This window comes from Meriones unguiculatus, chromosome 17 (genome assembly GCF_030254825.1).
Source record: "Meriones unguiculatus strain TT.TT164.6M chromosome 17, Bangor_MerUng_6.1, whole genome shotgun sequence".
Classification (NCBI taxonomy): domain Eukaryota; kingdom Metazoa; phylum Chordata; class Mammalia; order Rodentia; family Muridae; genus Meriones; species Meriones unguiculatus.
The window spans coordinates 14,997,201-15,014,460 of NC_083364.1; the positions used below are offsets into that span (position 1 = coordinate 14,997,201).

Consider the following 17,260-nt stretch of genomic DNA (forward strand, 5'->3'; position numbering starts at 1 on the left):
CAAGTTCAGGCCAGCAAGGCCTGTATAGTGAGGCCCTGTCTCAAAAATGTTTTCTTTCAATTAAAAAAAAAAAAGAAAGGAGACACACTGGACTTTGAATGTTTTATAAAGGTGATTATTGGTTCAGTGACGGAAGATGTAGAATGTTGAAGCTCCAAAGCCAAATATAATTTGTTTTGGGCTATCTCTTACTAGCCATTTTTTGCCCACCTTCTGTGTCCGGCCTAATATCCCTGTGATTACCAGGTAAAAATCTTTTCACTAACCAAATCGCTAGCATATGGTCGGGTGGTAGAGACGTGCCCATTTCCTGTAATCCACCTATCCGATGCTTCCACCAACATATTTCAAGCCTCTTGACTTTCTTAGTTCTGTTACTGTAGAACAGCACGATACTATTACCACGTTGGAACATACCCCCGGGGTAACATGAGTCTATTTCCAAGTCATGGCCGCTCTAGCATAAATGATCTCTTACCCCCTTTGAAGTGAGAGCTGTATCTTTTTGCCTTGACACATTGCTGAAAGGGGTAGAAGTCTTTTATAGAAATACAGTGGGAAGCTAGTCATCTCCCAGATTATTAGGTGAGGTATGTCAAAAACCTCTGACCCACCTGCACCCATCTGTAGCTGCCTCTCTACCCTCAACGCTGACGCTGTGATTCTCACTCCCTCAAAGGAGTCGAGTAGACTTCTTACTTAGGTTCAAACTAGTACCCTGACAAGTAGCCTGATGGGATCCTGTAATTCTCACTACAAGGTGTTGCTAGGATAAAGAACAGTGAAGCAGATTGTTGCTCGAGGCCACAAATGTAGTGCTGGAGAGCGTGCGGTGTGGTCTAGATTTCTTGGCCTGTCTCTAAGTTTCTTGGCCTGTCGCTAGGGATTGGACTCCCTGCAGCATGAAGCATCTCAGAATCAGTTCTGAAAGCTGGGCTACCCAAAATGGGGAGGAGTTACTTTGCCTCTAGGACTTGGCACTTCTTTCCTGATGTGTGGGCACCAGAAAACTTATTAGAGGGTCAGAGACATTGTGCCTACTGGTATCTGAAGTACTGCAGGGAAATGTGGTCTGATTAGCCCCTAGCTGAAACCTTCTACAAGAGAAATGTCCAGTTCCCGAGGCAAGCACCACAGACTTTGAATGGCATATCCCGTGGGATAGATTTGCACCAACCATCTTGCTTCACCCACATCCTGAAAGCCACACATGAACAGGATTTCTCTCCCAGTGCAAGATGACTTCCTCTTCCCCCAAAGCCTTAAGCAGATGTCTTTGTTCTTTCTGAGTAGTCTCCAGTTATTTATTTTTCTTTCAGGCCCCACCATTCTGCTTGAAGTTAAATCCTGTGTCCTTGTAACTAACCTCTTTCCTAAAGAGACTGAGCTTTAGCTTTAACAGTACAAAAAAAATTAAAAAATTTAAAAAAGGGAATCTCAAGAAGTAAGAATTTCTCCAGGAATCTCCTGCTGGGAGAAGAAAAGTCTGGGCCAGCCAGAGCTGAAGCTCTTCTCTCCAAAAATGCTTCTCTCTTCCAAAAAAGAGGCTGAAAACCTGATGAAGGTGATGACAGTTCAGCAATGGTTGGAATCAGACCTTGTTCTGAACTGGGCCTCTATTTAAACTTCCATCTCACTTTAGTAACCCCAGGGTGGACTGATGGGGTCCATCAGTGGGTCTTTTTGTTCTTCATCCCAACACAGCCATATTGCATAAATCTCCCTCTTATGGTTTTCCCTATTAATTTGCTTGTTTTAATTGTCTTCAGGATGCAGGGTGGCTGAACCTAGCTTCAGATAGAGACTGTAACCTCAAGTTTGGTAACAGTCACCAGGAACAATCTGACTCAGCGTTCCTCTTGAATCTAACCCTTACATATATCTGAGGGGACAGGCTGAACTGTATTGCACCTGCTGTCTCTCAAAACTGGCTATTTGGAGCCAGGGAATATTGTGCTTGCAGAACACATCAGAAGCCACCGGGTCAAGTTAAGCATTAGGTCACTCTTAAATTGTGGCGTCTTTTGTTATAAATTCCACTTTCTCTGTGCCCTCGATAGTTGTATTCCTTTATACATTTTCTCTGCTGTTGACTGAATATGGGTAGGTGGAGAAATCTGCCTCATTCCCAATTCCTGATGTATGATGGTATCGGTCACTCTCTCTGATTACATCCTGGTCTGTCTTTTGTGTTTTATAAGGCGATGGGTTGTTTCCATAGACACTGAGTCTGAAATTCCCTTAGCCCATCTGTGATCCCAGCAGAAGAAGAGGAAGCAAGAATTGCCCTCTGAGCAAGCGCCCAGTCAGGACAACCGGGACTGGCTCTGGTTATTCCCTTTCGCGCTGGCAGGGCCACTGCGGATCCAGGGGAGTTCGCTGTGCCTGTCTAGGTAGGCTTGCGCCTACAATTCCCGATTTGTATCTCACTCCGCTGAGTGCTCTCCAGTCACTTCAGCCCTAGGAGGCGGGTCTGTGGAACGATGGCCAACCAGGCAAGTTGTTTCGGGATGTATATCCAATGAGAAACCAGGTACTAGGAAGAAGGCCGGGACAGAGCACAGACACCATCCTTAGGGTCCCTGCCATATTTGGCTTTTGGATGCTGCGCTTCTGTGGAGGCGAGGTCCAGGTCGCTCCCCTTCACTTCGACCTCCCCTTCAATGACTGCAGGAACCACAGGAGGATACCAGGACACCGAGTCGCTGGAAATGGTTGGTGCTGCTGGGTGTGGGCGTGGGTGCAGCTGTCCTCTGCCCTGGCCCGGGAGGCGGGACCCTCTGGGTGGAGCAGGGCCAGCAGCCGGAGCCGTCTGGGCTCTCGGAGCCGAGTCTCCGCCGGCTGGTGGTGGTGGCGGAGGCTGGTGGAGACTAGGTACCCGCGCTGGGGTTCGTGCACCAGAGGAGAGAAGAGGTGTGTTGATCCCCGACCTGCGTGTTATGTCAGACACATATAGGGACATGGGTCTGTTTGTTTTTTTTTTTTTACACTGTAACAATTTATTAAATAATCAAAATTATTTCCCCTCGACTGCAGCTTTCCAAGCAAGCCCCGGTTTTGCTTACTCGCTCGCCGTGGGCAACCGTAGTTCTTTTATTCCAATCTTTATCACTAATATTAAACCGCACATTGACATTTCGCACAAACATAAACGGATGCGAAGATTGCAGAATGGCTAAGAGAGTGTTAGAAAGGCCTGGGCGCTCACAGGGCCGTCGGACGCCCGGCAGTGCGCTAATGCGAGGACAAAGGAAGGCCTGCCAGGGGCTGAATAATTCTCCATCAACCGCGCAGAAGCTGCGCTGAAACCGGGGACAAAGGCCGTGGGGGCCTCCCGCCTCTTGACAGCCGACCCCGTGACCACTGCGTGTGGGCCACCCTTTGGCTTCAGGCTGCTGCTCCTACAGGCTCAGGAGAAGGGGTTACCCGTGGTGCGGCTGATAAGCTCACACGCCCAGGGTTTCTGATAAAATTTAGTCCGTGTTTCAGGAACTGTTGATTGATGTCACTTTGTGCCTCTTGGTGCCAATGGCAGATGGTGGCTCTTTGCCCTTTCTGCGCGAATATTTGTAAAATTCGAGTAAAGCAGGTGAAAATTGCTGCTTAAGAAAATGTAGCCGTTCTAGGCTTGGAACAACCCAAACGCTGACGTTTTCTGCAGCGGAAAGTAACTGCAAGGCGTCCACCCCTTTCCTCCTCCTGTATCTCATCATCTCGGTGCCGCGGCTTTCCAGGAGCCTTTCGGGTTGCTCTAGTTTCATTCTGCTGCTGCAATAAAATACTCTGCCTGAAAGCAGCCCAGGGGAGGAAAGGGTTTATTTGGCTTTTCCTTTCATGTCACAGTCCGTCATTGAGGGGATTCGGAGGAGAAACTCCGGCAAGCACTGGAAGCAGAAATCACGGAGGGATGCCACTTGGTGGCTTAACTAGCTTTCTCATACAGCCCAGGACCACCTACCTGGGGACGGTGCCTTACTCAGTAGGCGAGGCCCTCCTGCATCAATGAGCTCTAATCCTTCACAGACACGCCCACGTGCTAATCTGCTACAGACAATTTCTCCGTTGAGATTCTCCTCTCAGATGACTGCATATCGCGTCAAGATGACAGTCAGGTCTAACCAGGATACAGATCCAAAGGGATCTTCCTCCTTGACCTCTGCCCTCAGCCCAAGGATTCTTAGGACTGGCAGTGACTCCCTGACATTGTCAGCTCACGTGCTGGGGTGGTTGTAGCTCACCCTATGTTGGTGACCTGTGCGGGGCCAACCCCACTCACGCTGTTTCTGCCTATGCTGTTGGAAATTTCCGCAACCAACTGGTGACATCTACTGGCCAGTCGGACGCATTTTGATGCAAGCTATATTCCTTTTTAGTTTCATGGTCAACACCCGGATGAGCCTTCCTTTTCTGTTGGTAATTTGGGACCCCTCTGAGTCTAAGTAGATTTGGGCTCCAGTTTTGGTGAGCAAGTCTCTTCCTAGCAGGCTGTCTGGGGGAGGGCATGACCATAAAGAAGTGGGATACCCAGCCGAACCAAGGTCCACCGTTCCTCGGGTAGTCCGTGAGTATTGCATCCCTGATTTTCTGTTGACATCTTTCCATGAGACTTAGTAAAGACTGAGAGTTGGGCACCCGTATCCACTAGGAAGTTGACAGTGTCTCCTCCACTTTAACAGTTAACCTGGGCTCGAGGAGCGGGTCCAAACCCGGTCTCTCCAGTCATCCAGTTCATCTAATTCAAGGACTTCAATGCAAGCAGAGTCCTGATCCTTCCTGGATGGTTTCTATGGACAGTCCTTGACCCATGGCCTATCTTTCTGCTACAGGCACATCAGTTCCTCTGAAGTCTCAGGTCTTCTTCCTGGGGGCCCTTCTTACCTTGGTCAGTTGCTAGTGATCTGAGTTGTCAGGTCCTTTCTTCTGGACACTTGGCTGTTGTGGCCAGCAGAACCTTAGACAGATTACAGGTTTTTTTTGTTGTTTTTTTTTGTTGTTATTTTTCTTTTTTTTTTTTTTTTTTTGGCTGCTGCAGCAACATGAGCCTGTCGATCTTCTGAGCTCTCTCTATTGGTGTAGACTGGCTCTGCTATTGCCAGCAATTCCTGCAGACTCCCGTCTACCAATCTATCTAAGTTTCGCGATTTTCACCTGATATCTGGCACTGCCTGGGTTTCAAAGGCAGATATAACTGCAGACTTAGTGTCTGGCTTTTCAGGATCCATGGGTGTCCAGCGGCGGAAAGCCTCCATCACCCTCAGCGGGAATGCTGGGGGAGGCTCACCTTTCTTCTGTTGAGGATGAGTGGGCGGGCTGCCTAGCAGCGGCTGGAGGACTTCCCGCTAGAGCCTGATGCTAGAGATGGAGCCTCTCCTTACCCTGTGCAGTAGTGAAGTCCCAGTCTGGCTTAGTGAGTGGTAGCACCTCATCTACTGTGGCTTGGTTGGTGGTGGGGTGCACGAACCAATTTCTGAGCTTCCATCTGGATTCTCTCCCTCTCCTCCGTAGTAAAGAGGATCTGCAAGGTCTGCTGGCAGTCGTCCCACAGGGGCCTGATCAGGTGGGGTGTCTGGGCTTGCCAAAGATAATGCCCTGGACCCAGTGAATGGTAGGCAAATCAAAAGTACCCTCTGCTGGCCAGCGGACATTGAAAGTTGGCCATTCATTCCTGCAAAAGATGGAAAACTTTTCCTGTATGACTTCCAAATTGCAGTTGTGAGCCCGTGCCTTAACTTCCTTGAAGTGGCTCTCAGCAAGGGTCATCTCCGACTGTCCCATCTCGTCAGTCAAGAACAATAGACAAAGACAAACAGAATTAACACATACCTGAGGCAAAACCCGCAGTGAGAAGCCAGCCTCTTGCCGTGCTGCGGGAGCAACCCACTTTGCCTCCTCAGAATTACAAGGGGGATTCAATACCCTACAGGTGGGGACCCTACGCCCTGGCCTGGGTCTTCCGGTGGCACATCTGCTTAAGACCTCCCAAGGCCAATACAGGTGTACAGCGGTACAGGTTGGGCCCAAGTCAGGAGCACGACACACAGTAGGACAGACCATAACACTTACTGGCCGCCGTTGGCTCTATGTGTCAGAGTCCTAGGAGGTCTTGGGGATCCTGGACGAGCCCCCAAATGTTATGCCCAGATCCCAAAGACCCCAAAGACCAGGAGACTGACCACATATGCAGGAACAGAAAGCCTTTATTTCAGGCTTAAACTTGGACTCCCCACGGGCCAATGCAGTGGATCAGGGAGGCAGTCCCCAGTAGCTGGGAAGCGGGGCTTTTATTATGGTTTCAGAAAGGAATGGGACTTCCCAACTTGGTGGTTACATGATTGGTTCACATTTAGCCGAAAGCAAGCTTGTCGTAAATTGTTTAGTTGGTGCTGATCTAAGGGATAGAGGCTACTTCATGGCGTGTCCAGGTAACAAGGTGTGCCTAGTAGCAACGAGCGCTAACAGAAAGTGCCCAGGTGACTGTCATTTTGACTGGCTAAGCAAAGGTTTACTAACTAACCCTTAATTTGATTGGTCAAGTGCTTAGTGACTTGTTAAGACCGTTACTAAATTATTGTTTCTGATTTTCAGGTTGGTTACCGAGTTATTGTATCTAGATTCCATGGACTCGAGATACATGTTCTGAGAAACAGAAACAGGATCTAAGCATCTGCGGGAACATTACCAGGAAATAGAAACTCAGGCCTACGGTATCTTCCGAAGCCTGTCATGGCAGCACAGCTGCTACAGTGTAGCTGCTTGGGCCCTTCATTTTTAAAGACATGGTTTATTAATAGTGTAGAAAAGTTACATCTTCATCAGCCAGAGCCTACCCTGATCTGTAAACAGTAACAAGTTTTTAAAATGCAATATAGTTTTTAAACTCATTTGCAGGCTTAGTATAAGAAATGTAGGTGGGGAGGAAAAAAAGCTTTCATTTTAATTTGTGGTTTTGTTAGTTTGTTTTGTTACATTTTTTTTTTCAAGACAGGGTTTCTCTGTGTAGCCTTGGCTGTCCTGGACTTGCTTTGTAGACCAGGCTGGCCTCCAATTCACAAAGATCTGCCTATCTCTGCCTCTCTGAGTGCTGAGTGTTGGGATTACAGGCATGTGCCACCAAGCCCTGGCTAAAAACTCTGTCTCTCTCTCGCACTCGCTCTCTTTTCAAGACAGGGTTTTTCTGTCTAGCCTTGACTGTCCTGGAACTCACTTTGTAGACCAGGCTGGCTTTGAACTCAAAAAGATCCACCTGCCTCTGCCTCCTGAGTGCTGGGATTAAAGACGTGCACCACCACTACCGGACCTGGTTTTAGTTTTTATAGTAGAGAGAACACACACATTCAGGAAATAGTTCTCATACCTTAATGACGACGGTAAGCTAAAATTTATGTTAAGAAGGTAAGATAGCCCTTACCATGCCCATCTCATCTGATCTTGGAAGCTAAGCAGGCTCTAGTCTGTGTACTACTTGGATGAGATTCCCCCCTGGGAATATGAGTCACTGTAGGCTTTTATTTTTTTTAAGTGAGATATTAGCAATAATTGTGTGTGTGTGCAGCATCGATCAAAGAATGTAGTTTACAACCAAGTTTAAAATGTTAAAGGACTCTTCTTTTGTAAACAAAGTTATAATGTTGGTTTCTGAGGGGTGTTTGTTTAGACTGGCTGTGAAAAGCCTGTACTGGAAATGTCAGTGACTGGTTAAATAAAAGGGATTAGATAATGGTGAGATGAAGCTATATTATATAAAGGCAGGTTTCTTGGAGGCATTGAGGAAGGGCGAGGGGAAAGCACTGGGAGGGGGTAGGGAGAAAAGGGGGAAAGGGCAGAACCAAGATATCTGGATTATACAGTGAAGGGCCTCTGGGAGAGAAGCCCCACCCCTAGGCAGAGGGCAGGTTACAGCAGCCACGCCCTGCAGCAGGTAGGGACTTTAACATCCCAGCCTTTTGTTGATAATAATGGTGAGTGGGAGAACAATCTTTTCTTTTTGCTTCTGGCTGACATTGGGGGCGTTAATTTGGGGGGAGGAGCATAAGGCTGGAACGTTGGCCAAGTCCAAGAGCGGGCTGTTCTGTTTGCTGTCCAGGTCTGTGAGACTCTCCGTGGCTAGGAAACTGCAGGTCCAGCTGATGCAGTCCGTGAGGTTTAGGCTGGAGCCCGAGTTCTGGACGCAGCTCTTGGGGAAACAGGGTGCTGGAACATGTATGTGTCAGGGGCAGGCTGTTGCCTGGCAGCACTTCTGTGGAGCCTGACCTGTGGGTTCCACTGGGTCTCCGGAAGCTGACAAGAATCTTTTAAACTTTATGAAAAGAGACAAATTGGCTTGAGGGACGATTTAAAACATGATTAATGTTAAAGCTCTGAATAGTCTTAATACAGAAACAGTAGCATAGTGGGGGGAAGAGTGTGTGTGTATACATATATAATTGCTTTCTTATCACCAACCTTACAACACCTTCTCAGACCCTCAAACATTTCACCAGAAGCTCAGACCTTACACAAACTGGACCTTTTTGAGAGGGCAGCTGAAGTCTTTGTTTCTTCTGTTAAGCTGATCTTTAAACCCATTGGAGACCTAAGCAGGATAAGTTACCACAGGAAGCTTAAGCCAAGTGGCCTGTGTATTGATTACTATGAGAGGCTAAGCCATTGTCCAGACGGCCTTCCCATTAAATTCCTGTGTCAGTGGCTCTTGGGGGCACAAGTCCTGGGCAGCGTCGCAGCCGTGCCCTGCAGCAGGTAGGGACTCAGCAGTCAGGCCAGATGTCATGTTTATTATTTTGACCCTCAGTGGGCACTACTTACTCTCTTTGACAAGGTGCCTTAGGAAACATACTGGGTCTCGTAAGCACTTTTGGCCTTCTCCATGGTTGCTGAACTCAGAAGGAAAAATAAATCTGAACAGGGTCCAGGACCTGTTTTCTTTCTTTTCTGCTCTCTATATAGTGTTCCTTTAATTCTTCCTGCCTTTTTGCCCTGTCTCACATATCTTTTCCCTTTGCATGTTGAAATAAAAATAAATAAATAAAAAGGCAACTTATGAGGAAAAAAAAAACCTCATTCATACCCTTCCTCTATTTTTTTTAAGCTTTGTTCTAAAAACATATTCTCCTACTCTCATCCTTTTAACATTTTCCCCCCAACATTGCAGAACGACCATTTGGGCTTCTCTGAAGATATTTCAGTTATGCCACACATTGCGCAGGCATTGAGGCTCTGTGACGCCCTTACTTTCCATCCTTCACTTCTTTAAAGCCAGCACTATATGGATGGCACTCAAGCTTTGCCGGCAGTTCTGATGGCGCCTCTGAGGCTTGCAGCCACAGCTCTGCCAGGTGCAGCGTTCTGCTCAGGTGCCTGCTGTCCCAGTGTGGCTGGAGTCTGTGCTCCAGTGATGCTGGTCTCAAATTACAGCTCCTTTCTCAGCCTTTGTGTCTTGCAAGTTCCCACAGGCATGGCCCCTTGAATTAACTCTGAATCATTCAAGGGATTTTTTAAACCAAAAGTTCAAAACTCCTCTATTTTCCTCCTTTATAAGTCAGAGCTCTTTGAAGGAACAGAACTGATAGGATGAACACATACACACCACAATTTATTGGAGCGGCTCACAGGCTATGATCCAAGCAGTTTAACTGTGGCTGTCTCCTGATGGAGAGGCCAGGGAACCAGTAGTTGTTCATTATGTGAGACTGGACATCAGCAGTCCTAATCTGGTGCTGGAGCGCCAGGAAAATCCTAGAGAGCCTCCAGTTTTCAGTCTACATTGGAATCCCAAAGTAGCAGGCTTTAACACCAATAAAGGAATGAATTCCTCAGGAGCAGGATAGATGGATTTCCCAGGGAAACTTCAAGTAAGCAGGTTAAAGGAAAAAGCTTCCTCCTTCCATTTCCTTTTATGTGGACTGCTACCAGAAATTGCCACTCAGATTTAAGGCAGGTATTTTACCTCAAACAATCCAACTTAGAAAAATCTCTTAGGGCTAGAAAGATGGCTCAGAGGTTAAGCACTGCCTGCTCTTTCGGAGGCCCTGAGTTCAATTCCCAGCAACCACATAGTAGCTCACAACTATCCATAATGAGATCTGCTGCCCTCTTCTGGAGTGCAGGCATACATGCAGGCAGAGCACCATACGTGATAAATAAATAAACTGTGAAAAGAAAAGAAAAATCACAGCTTGGGTTTTAGTTAATTCTAGATATAGTCAGGTTGGCAACCAAGATTAGCCATCATAAGTCCACCCCTTATCAACCTGAAACACAATCATCTCTTTATGTGTTGCTGAAAAGATAAATAAAACAATAGTCAAGTCAGAATTACACCTAATATGATAAAACCATCCCATATACAACCACAAATGCAACTTCATATTTTAGAATAGATGGCAATATTCCTTGAAGGACATTCTAAGAGTGTCTTACAACTACCGACATCATTTCAATTGGAGTTACATTACATGATAAAGATACGGCGGGAAGAACACAAGTATTTGTTCAATATATTTATATTTATGCACAACATATATTACCAAAATAGGACAGAAACGCTCGAGCTTCTTTTCTACCACTGTAAAGAAACATCAGGACCACAGAAACTTGCAGGAGAGTTTATTGGGATTTAACAGCTCCAGAGTTTGAGTCCGTGACCACGGTGGAAGAACAGGTCAGCAGGCAGGCATGGTATTGAAGCAGTAGTTAGAGTTACGTTTTGAGATAACAACCACCAGGCAGAGAGAGCCAATGGGATGGGATGGGCTTTTAAAACTTCAAAGACACTCCCATTGACACACCTCCTCCAACCGGGCCACACCTCCTAGTCCTTCCCAAACAGATCCAGTAAGTGGGGACCAAGCATTCAAATATATGAACATATCAGGGGCCATTCTCATTCAAATCATCAGTCCTCCCTAAATCGGTTTTAAAGACTAAAGAACTACATAGTCCAATTTATAACAGCAAAAGCCTCTTTTTTTGTACTAATTTCTGACATTAAGTTACTTATTATTGTAGTAAAATACCCCTACTGAGGCAAGTTAAGAACAAGTTTTCTTCTCTGGGTCACTGATCAAAAGTACAGTCCATCATGGGGTGGGGTGGGGGCGGGAGACAAGATAGCAGGGGCTTGAAGCAACTGATCAAATTGTCCACAGCCAGGTTGCAGGGGACAGGGTGGTGGTGCTGAGTTAACACTGGTGAGGATCAGGGATGTGTGCAGTGTGCACATCCCTGCCTGTAACTAAGATGGCTGTTCTTCTATCAGTGAACACAATCGGAACATCTTCCCCAGATCTTCTCAAGCTAACCTTAGTGGAGATGAGAACACAGAGGTGTTGCCTGGAGGCTTAGCTCCCAGAAAGCTCTAGGTTCTGTCAAGTGACAGTAATTACAGAGCCTCATGTATGCCTGTGAAGGGTCACGTTGGGGTGAGTGAGGTGGTTCGAAGAACAGGTGCTGTTTTTTGTTGTTCGATTATGTTCCCAATAAAAATGATAATTTATCAGAAAATGTATTACCCTAACCAATCTTATATAAGTTTTTGTATTATTGCTGTGATTATTTTTTGTTGTTGTTTGTTTTTAAGACAGGATTTCTCTGTGTAGCCCTGGCTGTCCTAGAACTCACTGTGGAGACCAGGCTGGCCTCCAACTCAGAGATCTGCCTGCCTCTGCCTCCCGAGTGCTGGGATTAAAGGCATGAGCCACTACTGCCTGGCTTGAACCAGCTTCTTAAAGTTCACCATTCAGAAAATATACTGAGTCTAATCAAGTAGCTTCTCTCTGATAATCATATGGAAATTGTAGTATGGATTCTGACAGCTGACAGATGATATAAAAGTGACAGAGGGTTGGCATCAACTGTTTAGGCAGGGCCACATTATTTTTAAAATTTCACAAGAGGAGGAATCACTCTGAATCACAGTCCCCAAATGCTAAGATAAATGGAATTTTTCCTTCACCATTTTTAAGACTATGACGTCTTGGGACAGCTAATATTGGATTTTCTCTGGGACATTAGGTGGCCAGAATTTGTTATAACAGTTGTTACAGTGACCCAGTGGACAAAGAGAAGTTAGCACAACTTACGAGGGCAAAGGTTGTCCTAGTCCGTTGTTGCTTTACAGACTGTTCCAATCTACAGTCACAGTTAGTGTATTAGAGATCTTAGTATACATGAACACTATGAGAACAGTGACCAAGACAGATTGAACATACAAGGAACACAGTGTCACAATGACTTCCTAAGAAGTCCAGAGCTCTGGTACTGTGAGGCTCATCCATGTGGAAACACATGTGTGCTCTTTCAGGACTCGGTGACCTTTGAGGATGTGGCTGTGCATTTCACCACGGAGGAGTGGGCTTTGCTGGATCTGTCCCAAAAGGAGCTCTACAAAGATGTGATGAAGGAAATATTGAGAAACATAGTCTTTATAGGTAAAGCCATCATCATTCTCATAATAGGTCAATCAAACAAAAGTGTTTCTCATCCATCATTGCTGCTACATGAACTGAAATACGGTAAAGGAATGGTTGGGTATACTTACCTGACAGAGAGACACCATGAGCAGGAAGAGGTTTTCCTAGAGTGAGGCTCATCCATTGTTCTTGGGGTGTGCTGACCCCTGAGATTTCCCTAAATTCGGAAAGCTTGAGTGCATACCCAGTGGTAGTGGGGGCTGCATACCCACTTTGCTTGGAAAAAAAAAAGGGGGGGGAAATGGTGGGTGAATGTGTGGAATGGGATTACTTTATATCATGAGTGTAGTTGGAATCTACTAATGTTTTTAGGGTAATATCATGATTCATAATGATTTATCTTGATCTGTATTTTAGGAAACGTAAGGAAACACCAAAAGATTGAAAATGAACACCAAAATTCTGGGAGAAAACTAAGGTAATCCAGGTTCCTCAAGGTTTATGGTGCCATAGGACATTTTACAAAGAGGTAAAAGCTACAAATATGCCAAATTTCAATCTGAGTTGATCTCAGGAAGCTGCTCCCAAAATTGCCAATATGTTTCACATCATCAGTAAGAACATCTCAGATATTCAAGCACTGGAAACAACTGGAGTATCATGCTGCCAGGAGACTTAATCAGACTTTGTATGTACACTTTACATTATGGAAAATGAAATATGAGTTTATCTGCAATCTTAGGTATGAGGTGCATATGAAACAAAATAAGATTACTCTTAGACAGGAGCTAATAGCAGAGATAACAAATACAGGTGGGTCACACCTTTAATCCCAGAACTTGGGAGTCAGAAGCAGGTAGATCTCTGATTTAGAGGGAAACCTGATCTACCTAAGTGAGTTTCAGGTCACTTGTCACTACCAAACAATAACAACAACAACAAACAAACAAACAGAAACAAAAAGATAACTCAATATGGACATTTGTCTTAATTAGGATTTCTGTTACTATGAAGAGACACCATGGCCACGCCGGCAACTCTAATAAGAAAAACATTTCATTGGACCTGGCTTACAAGTTCAGAGATTTAGTCCATTATTGTCATGGTATGTTGTTAAAGTGCCAGTCTAGAGTAAGATATCGGGGTGAAAATCTACTAGCTTAGAGAGGCAGAGGAAGCACCCAGCTGTTCTTCCTACTCAGCCAACATCCCATTTGGAGAAAGCTCCTTACTCAGCTCACATCCCAGAAGGAAAAAGCCATAATCCCAAAGCCCAAAGCCAAAGGCTCCTTCTCCATGTTGTCTTAAATACCCTTCTCTCAATGTCTCTCCTTTCAGTGTAATCCCTGTCAGCTGTTTTCTTGCTCCACCTCCTCACCTAGGGTTGACTTTATTTAGCGCTTGGATTAAAGGTGTGTTCTAGGACTGGCTGAGCCACACCATCATCATCTGTTTACAATAAACAGGAAGTTCTTGGATTAAAGATGTGTGCTAGGGATGAGACAAGCCACAGCTAGAAACAGGTTTTTACAGATCACAATCATAGGGTTCACAGCGGGATCAATATCTTTCAACAATGGTGGAAAGCATGGCGGCATGCAGGCAGACATGGTGCTGAAGAGGTAGCTGAGAGTTCCACATCCGGATTGCCAGGCAGCAGGAAGAGAGATTCACACTAGGCCTGGCTTGAGCATCTGAAACCTCAACACCCACCCAGGGACACACTTCCTGCAGCAAGGCCACGCCCACTCCAAGGCCACACCTCCTAATAGTGCCACTCCCTGTGAGCTCATGGGGGCCATTTTAATTCAAATCACCACGACATTCAAGCAGTTCAAAATGCAACCTGATTTTTGTCATCAGTACTGTGCATCAAATTGTGCAGAATACTGAGTATTGAAATGTCTAATTGTAATATACATTCAGTGTTTGCCAAACGTGGAAACAATATAACACAACCTCTCATTGTGGTTTTTTATACCATTATACAAATTGCTTTTACTATAGCTGTCCTCAAATCATTCTGCACAGCATTTAGTCAAAAATGTTCAAAATTCTCACAATGCATAGAACCATTATTTCTACTAGTAAATCACCGATAATCAGACAGTTAGCAATTCACTTTTCATTTCTTACAGATGTCAACTGGTGGAGAAACTCCATGACTGTACAGAGGGTCATGAGTGTGCAGAGATCTTCAAATTCTCTACAGAGGGCACCGTGAACCACAAATTTTATCCAGGAATACATATATGTAAAAGAAATGGGTTTGTAAATGTAGTCATCGGCCATTTAGCTCTAAATGTGCCGCTGAAACCTAGGCCAGGGCAAAACTCAAATGAAGTTCAAGAACAAGGAGAAGACCTGTGTAATAATGAGGAACTTGGGAGCTCCTCCAGCCCTCCCTTGTCTTTACAGAAGCCTCAAAGTGCCGACACTACAGAGAAACCTGATAAAACCAAGCAGCCTGATGAAGACCTCAGACTTGGTCAAAATCAGGAAAGGACTCCTGCTGAAGAGGAGCACCACGAATGTAAGCACTGTGGGAAAACGTTCACTTCTCTGCGGTCCCTGAAGGGGCATGAACAGCATTACCACTCAAAGAAATCCTTTGTGTGTAAGCAGTGCGGGAAGGCCTTCCCGTTCCCCAGTTCCCTGCAGGTCCACGAGCGCATCCACACGGGGGAGAAGCCCTACGCGTGTAAGCAGTGCGGGAAGACCTTTGGCCATTCCAGCTCTCTTCTCAGACACGAGAGAATTCACACTGGTTCAAGTCCCCACGAGTGTAAGCTGTGTGGGAAGACCTTTACTCGTCTGAATTCTCTTTTAAGGCATAAGATAATTCACACTGGCGAGAAGCCCTTCGCATGTACCCAGTGTGGGAAAAGTTTTTCTCGCTCTGCTTCCCTTCAAAGACACACAAGGATCCACACTGGAGAGAAACCGTACCAGTGCAAGCAGTGTGGGAAAGGATTCATCACTTCTACTTACCTTCAAGTACATGAACGAACTCACACTGGGGAGAAGCCTTACGTGTGTAAGGAATGCGGGGATGCCTTCATGCTTTGGACTCAATTTCAAAAACATAAAGTAGTTCACAGCGGCGTGAATCCCTACGTTTGTAAGCGATGCAACAAAGCTTTCACGCGCCTTGGCTCTCTACAAATACACGAAAGAATTCACTCTGGCGAGAAGCCCTACGTGTGTAAGCAGTGTGAGAAAGCCTTCCTGTCTCTGAACCAGTTGAGACGGCATGAGGTGACCCACACCGGCATCAAACCCTATGTGTGCACACAGTGTGGGAAGGGGTTTGTCTGCTCTACTACCTTCCGCAGTCATGAAAAGACGCACAGTGGCGATAGCCCATACGTGTGCTCACAGTGTGAGAAAGTTTTGAGCTCCGAGGGTGCGCTGCGGAAGCATAAGATGATCCACACGGGGGAGAAGCCTTGCGTGTGTAAGCAGTGCGGGAAGACCTTCACTCACTTAAGTTCTCTTCAGTACCACGCACTGACACACACCGGAGAGAGGCCCCACGGCTGTAAGAGATGTGGGAAAGGCTTCCGGTCTCTGAGTCACCTGAAGAAGCACGAAAGGACTCAGCACTGAGCAGAAACCTTATGCATGCGAGCAACATGGAAAATGTTTACGCAGCATCTTTTGTGAAAACAAAGTCGTTCTCGCTGGCATAAATCCCTAGGTTTGTAAGCAATGTTTACAGTTTTTAAATGGCTGGGGTGCTTTCACATAAGCAAACTCACACTGGAGAAAAGTGGGACTTTTTGCTACCAATGTGAACATAAAACAAACAAACAATCCTTGAAACAGTCACAGTGGAGGCGAACCTTTAAAAAGATAATATAGAAATGGTTTTCGTGCTAAGTTTTCTTCAAGTACATGAATGAAGTCACACTGGAGAAAAACTCTGTGAGTGTAAGTGATGTTTACACATTTTTATAGTCCCAGATCATGGAAAAGACATGACAAAATTTAGACTACAGAGAAACCTGGTACATGCTTGCAATGTAGAAAGTCTTCACTTCCCTGCTTCCTCCAAAAATGTGTAAGAAGTTAACTAGAGGGGCTGGAGAGATGACTCAGAGGTTAACAGCAATGATATTCACCCAGAGGTCCCAGGTTCAATTCCCAGCACCCACATGAAAGCCCACAGCTGTCTAGCTCCAGTTTCAAGAGACCCAGTGCCCCTTCTGACCTCAATGGGCCCTTCATGAGCATGGTACACAGACACACATAATAAATGTTTAAAGCCATACTAGAGAGAAACCCTTTGTATGTATGCAATTTGGGGTAGCCTCTCATTAGCATGGTCTCTTTACACCAACAAGAAACAAGCTACACTAAAGTAACCCTAACTACAGTATCGTAAGAGAATTTTAGACTTGTTTATTTCACTTGTGTAAGCGTTTTCCCTCATGGATGAATGTGCGCCGTATGTATGTGGTGCCTGCTCCACCCCGAAGAGTACCTGGAGTTCCAAATGGTCCTGAGCAGCTTTGGAGGTGCTGGGAACGGAACACAAGTCCTTTGTAAAGACAGCGAGCGCTCTTAAAAATGGAGCCATCTCTCCAGCCCAGTAAATTTTGAACTTTTATTTACGTGTTTGTTTGTTTGTTTGTTTTTGAGACAGGGTTTCTCTGTGTAGCCTTGGTTGACCTAGACTTAATTTATAAAACAGGTTGGCCTGCCTCACAGAGATCTCTGCCTCACAGAGATCCACCTGCCTCTGCCCCCCTCAGTGATGGGATGAAAGGCATGTACCACCAAGCCCGGCCCTGGACTTTTATTTCTAAATTTTGTTTTACAAAATAAGCATAAGCAGCGAAAGTGAGATG

At 45.7% G+C, this 17,260-nt stretch overlaps 1 protein-coding gene across 2 annotated transcripts; it reads left to right on the forward strand.

The window, feature by feature from the left end:
* Positions 1-2,464: 2,464 nt before the first annotated feature.
* On the forward strand, positions 2,465-16,961 carry LOC110564916 (zinc finger protein 14-like). 2 transcript variants are annotated; one of them, XM_021662459.2, is made up of 4 exons: positions 2,558-2,714; positions 12,299-12,425; positions 12,825-12,885; positions 14,546-16,961. In XM_021662459.2, exons 1-4 carry the CDS (start codon positions 2,664-2,666, stop codon positions 16,014-16,016), a joined length of 1,710 nt encoding a protein of 569 aa, XP_021518134.2. In that variant the 5' UTR covers positions 2,558-2,663; the 3' UTR covers positions 16,017-16,961. The 2 variants fall into 2 exon arrangements, with proteins under 2 accessions (XP_060227005.1, XP_021518134.2); XM_060371022.1 differs by lacking the exon at positions 12,299-12,425 and having other exon boundaries at positions 2,465-2,714.
* Positions 16,962-17,260: the final 299 nt, after the last annotated feature.

Excerpts from the sequence above, each read along its gene's own strand:
- LOC110564916 (XM_060371022.1), top strand. The coding sequence starts at position 2,522 with ATGAGAAACCAGGTACTAGGAAGAAGGCCGGGACAGAGCACAGACACC. Across the intron at positions 2,715-12,824 it reads ACACCGAGTCGCTGGAAATG|GAAACGTAAGGAAACACCAA; the intron begins GTTGGTGCTGCT and ends TCTGTATTTTAG. Across the intron at positions 12,886-14,545 it reads AATTCTGGGAGAAAACTAAG|ATGTCAACTGGTGGAGAAAC; the intron begins GTAATCCAGGTT and ends CATTTCTTACAG.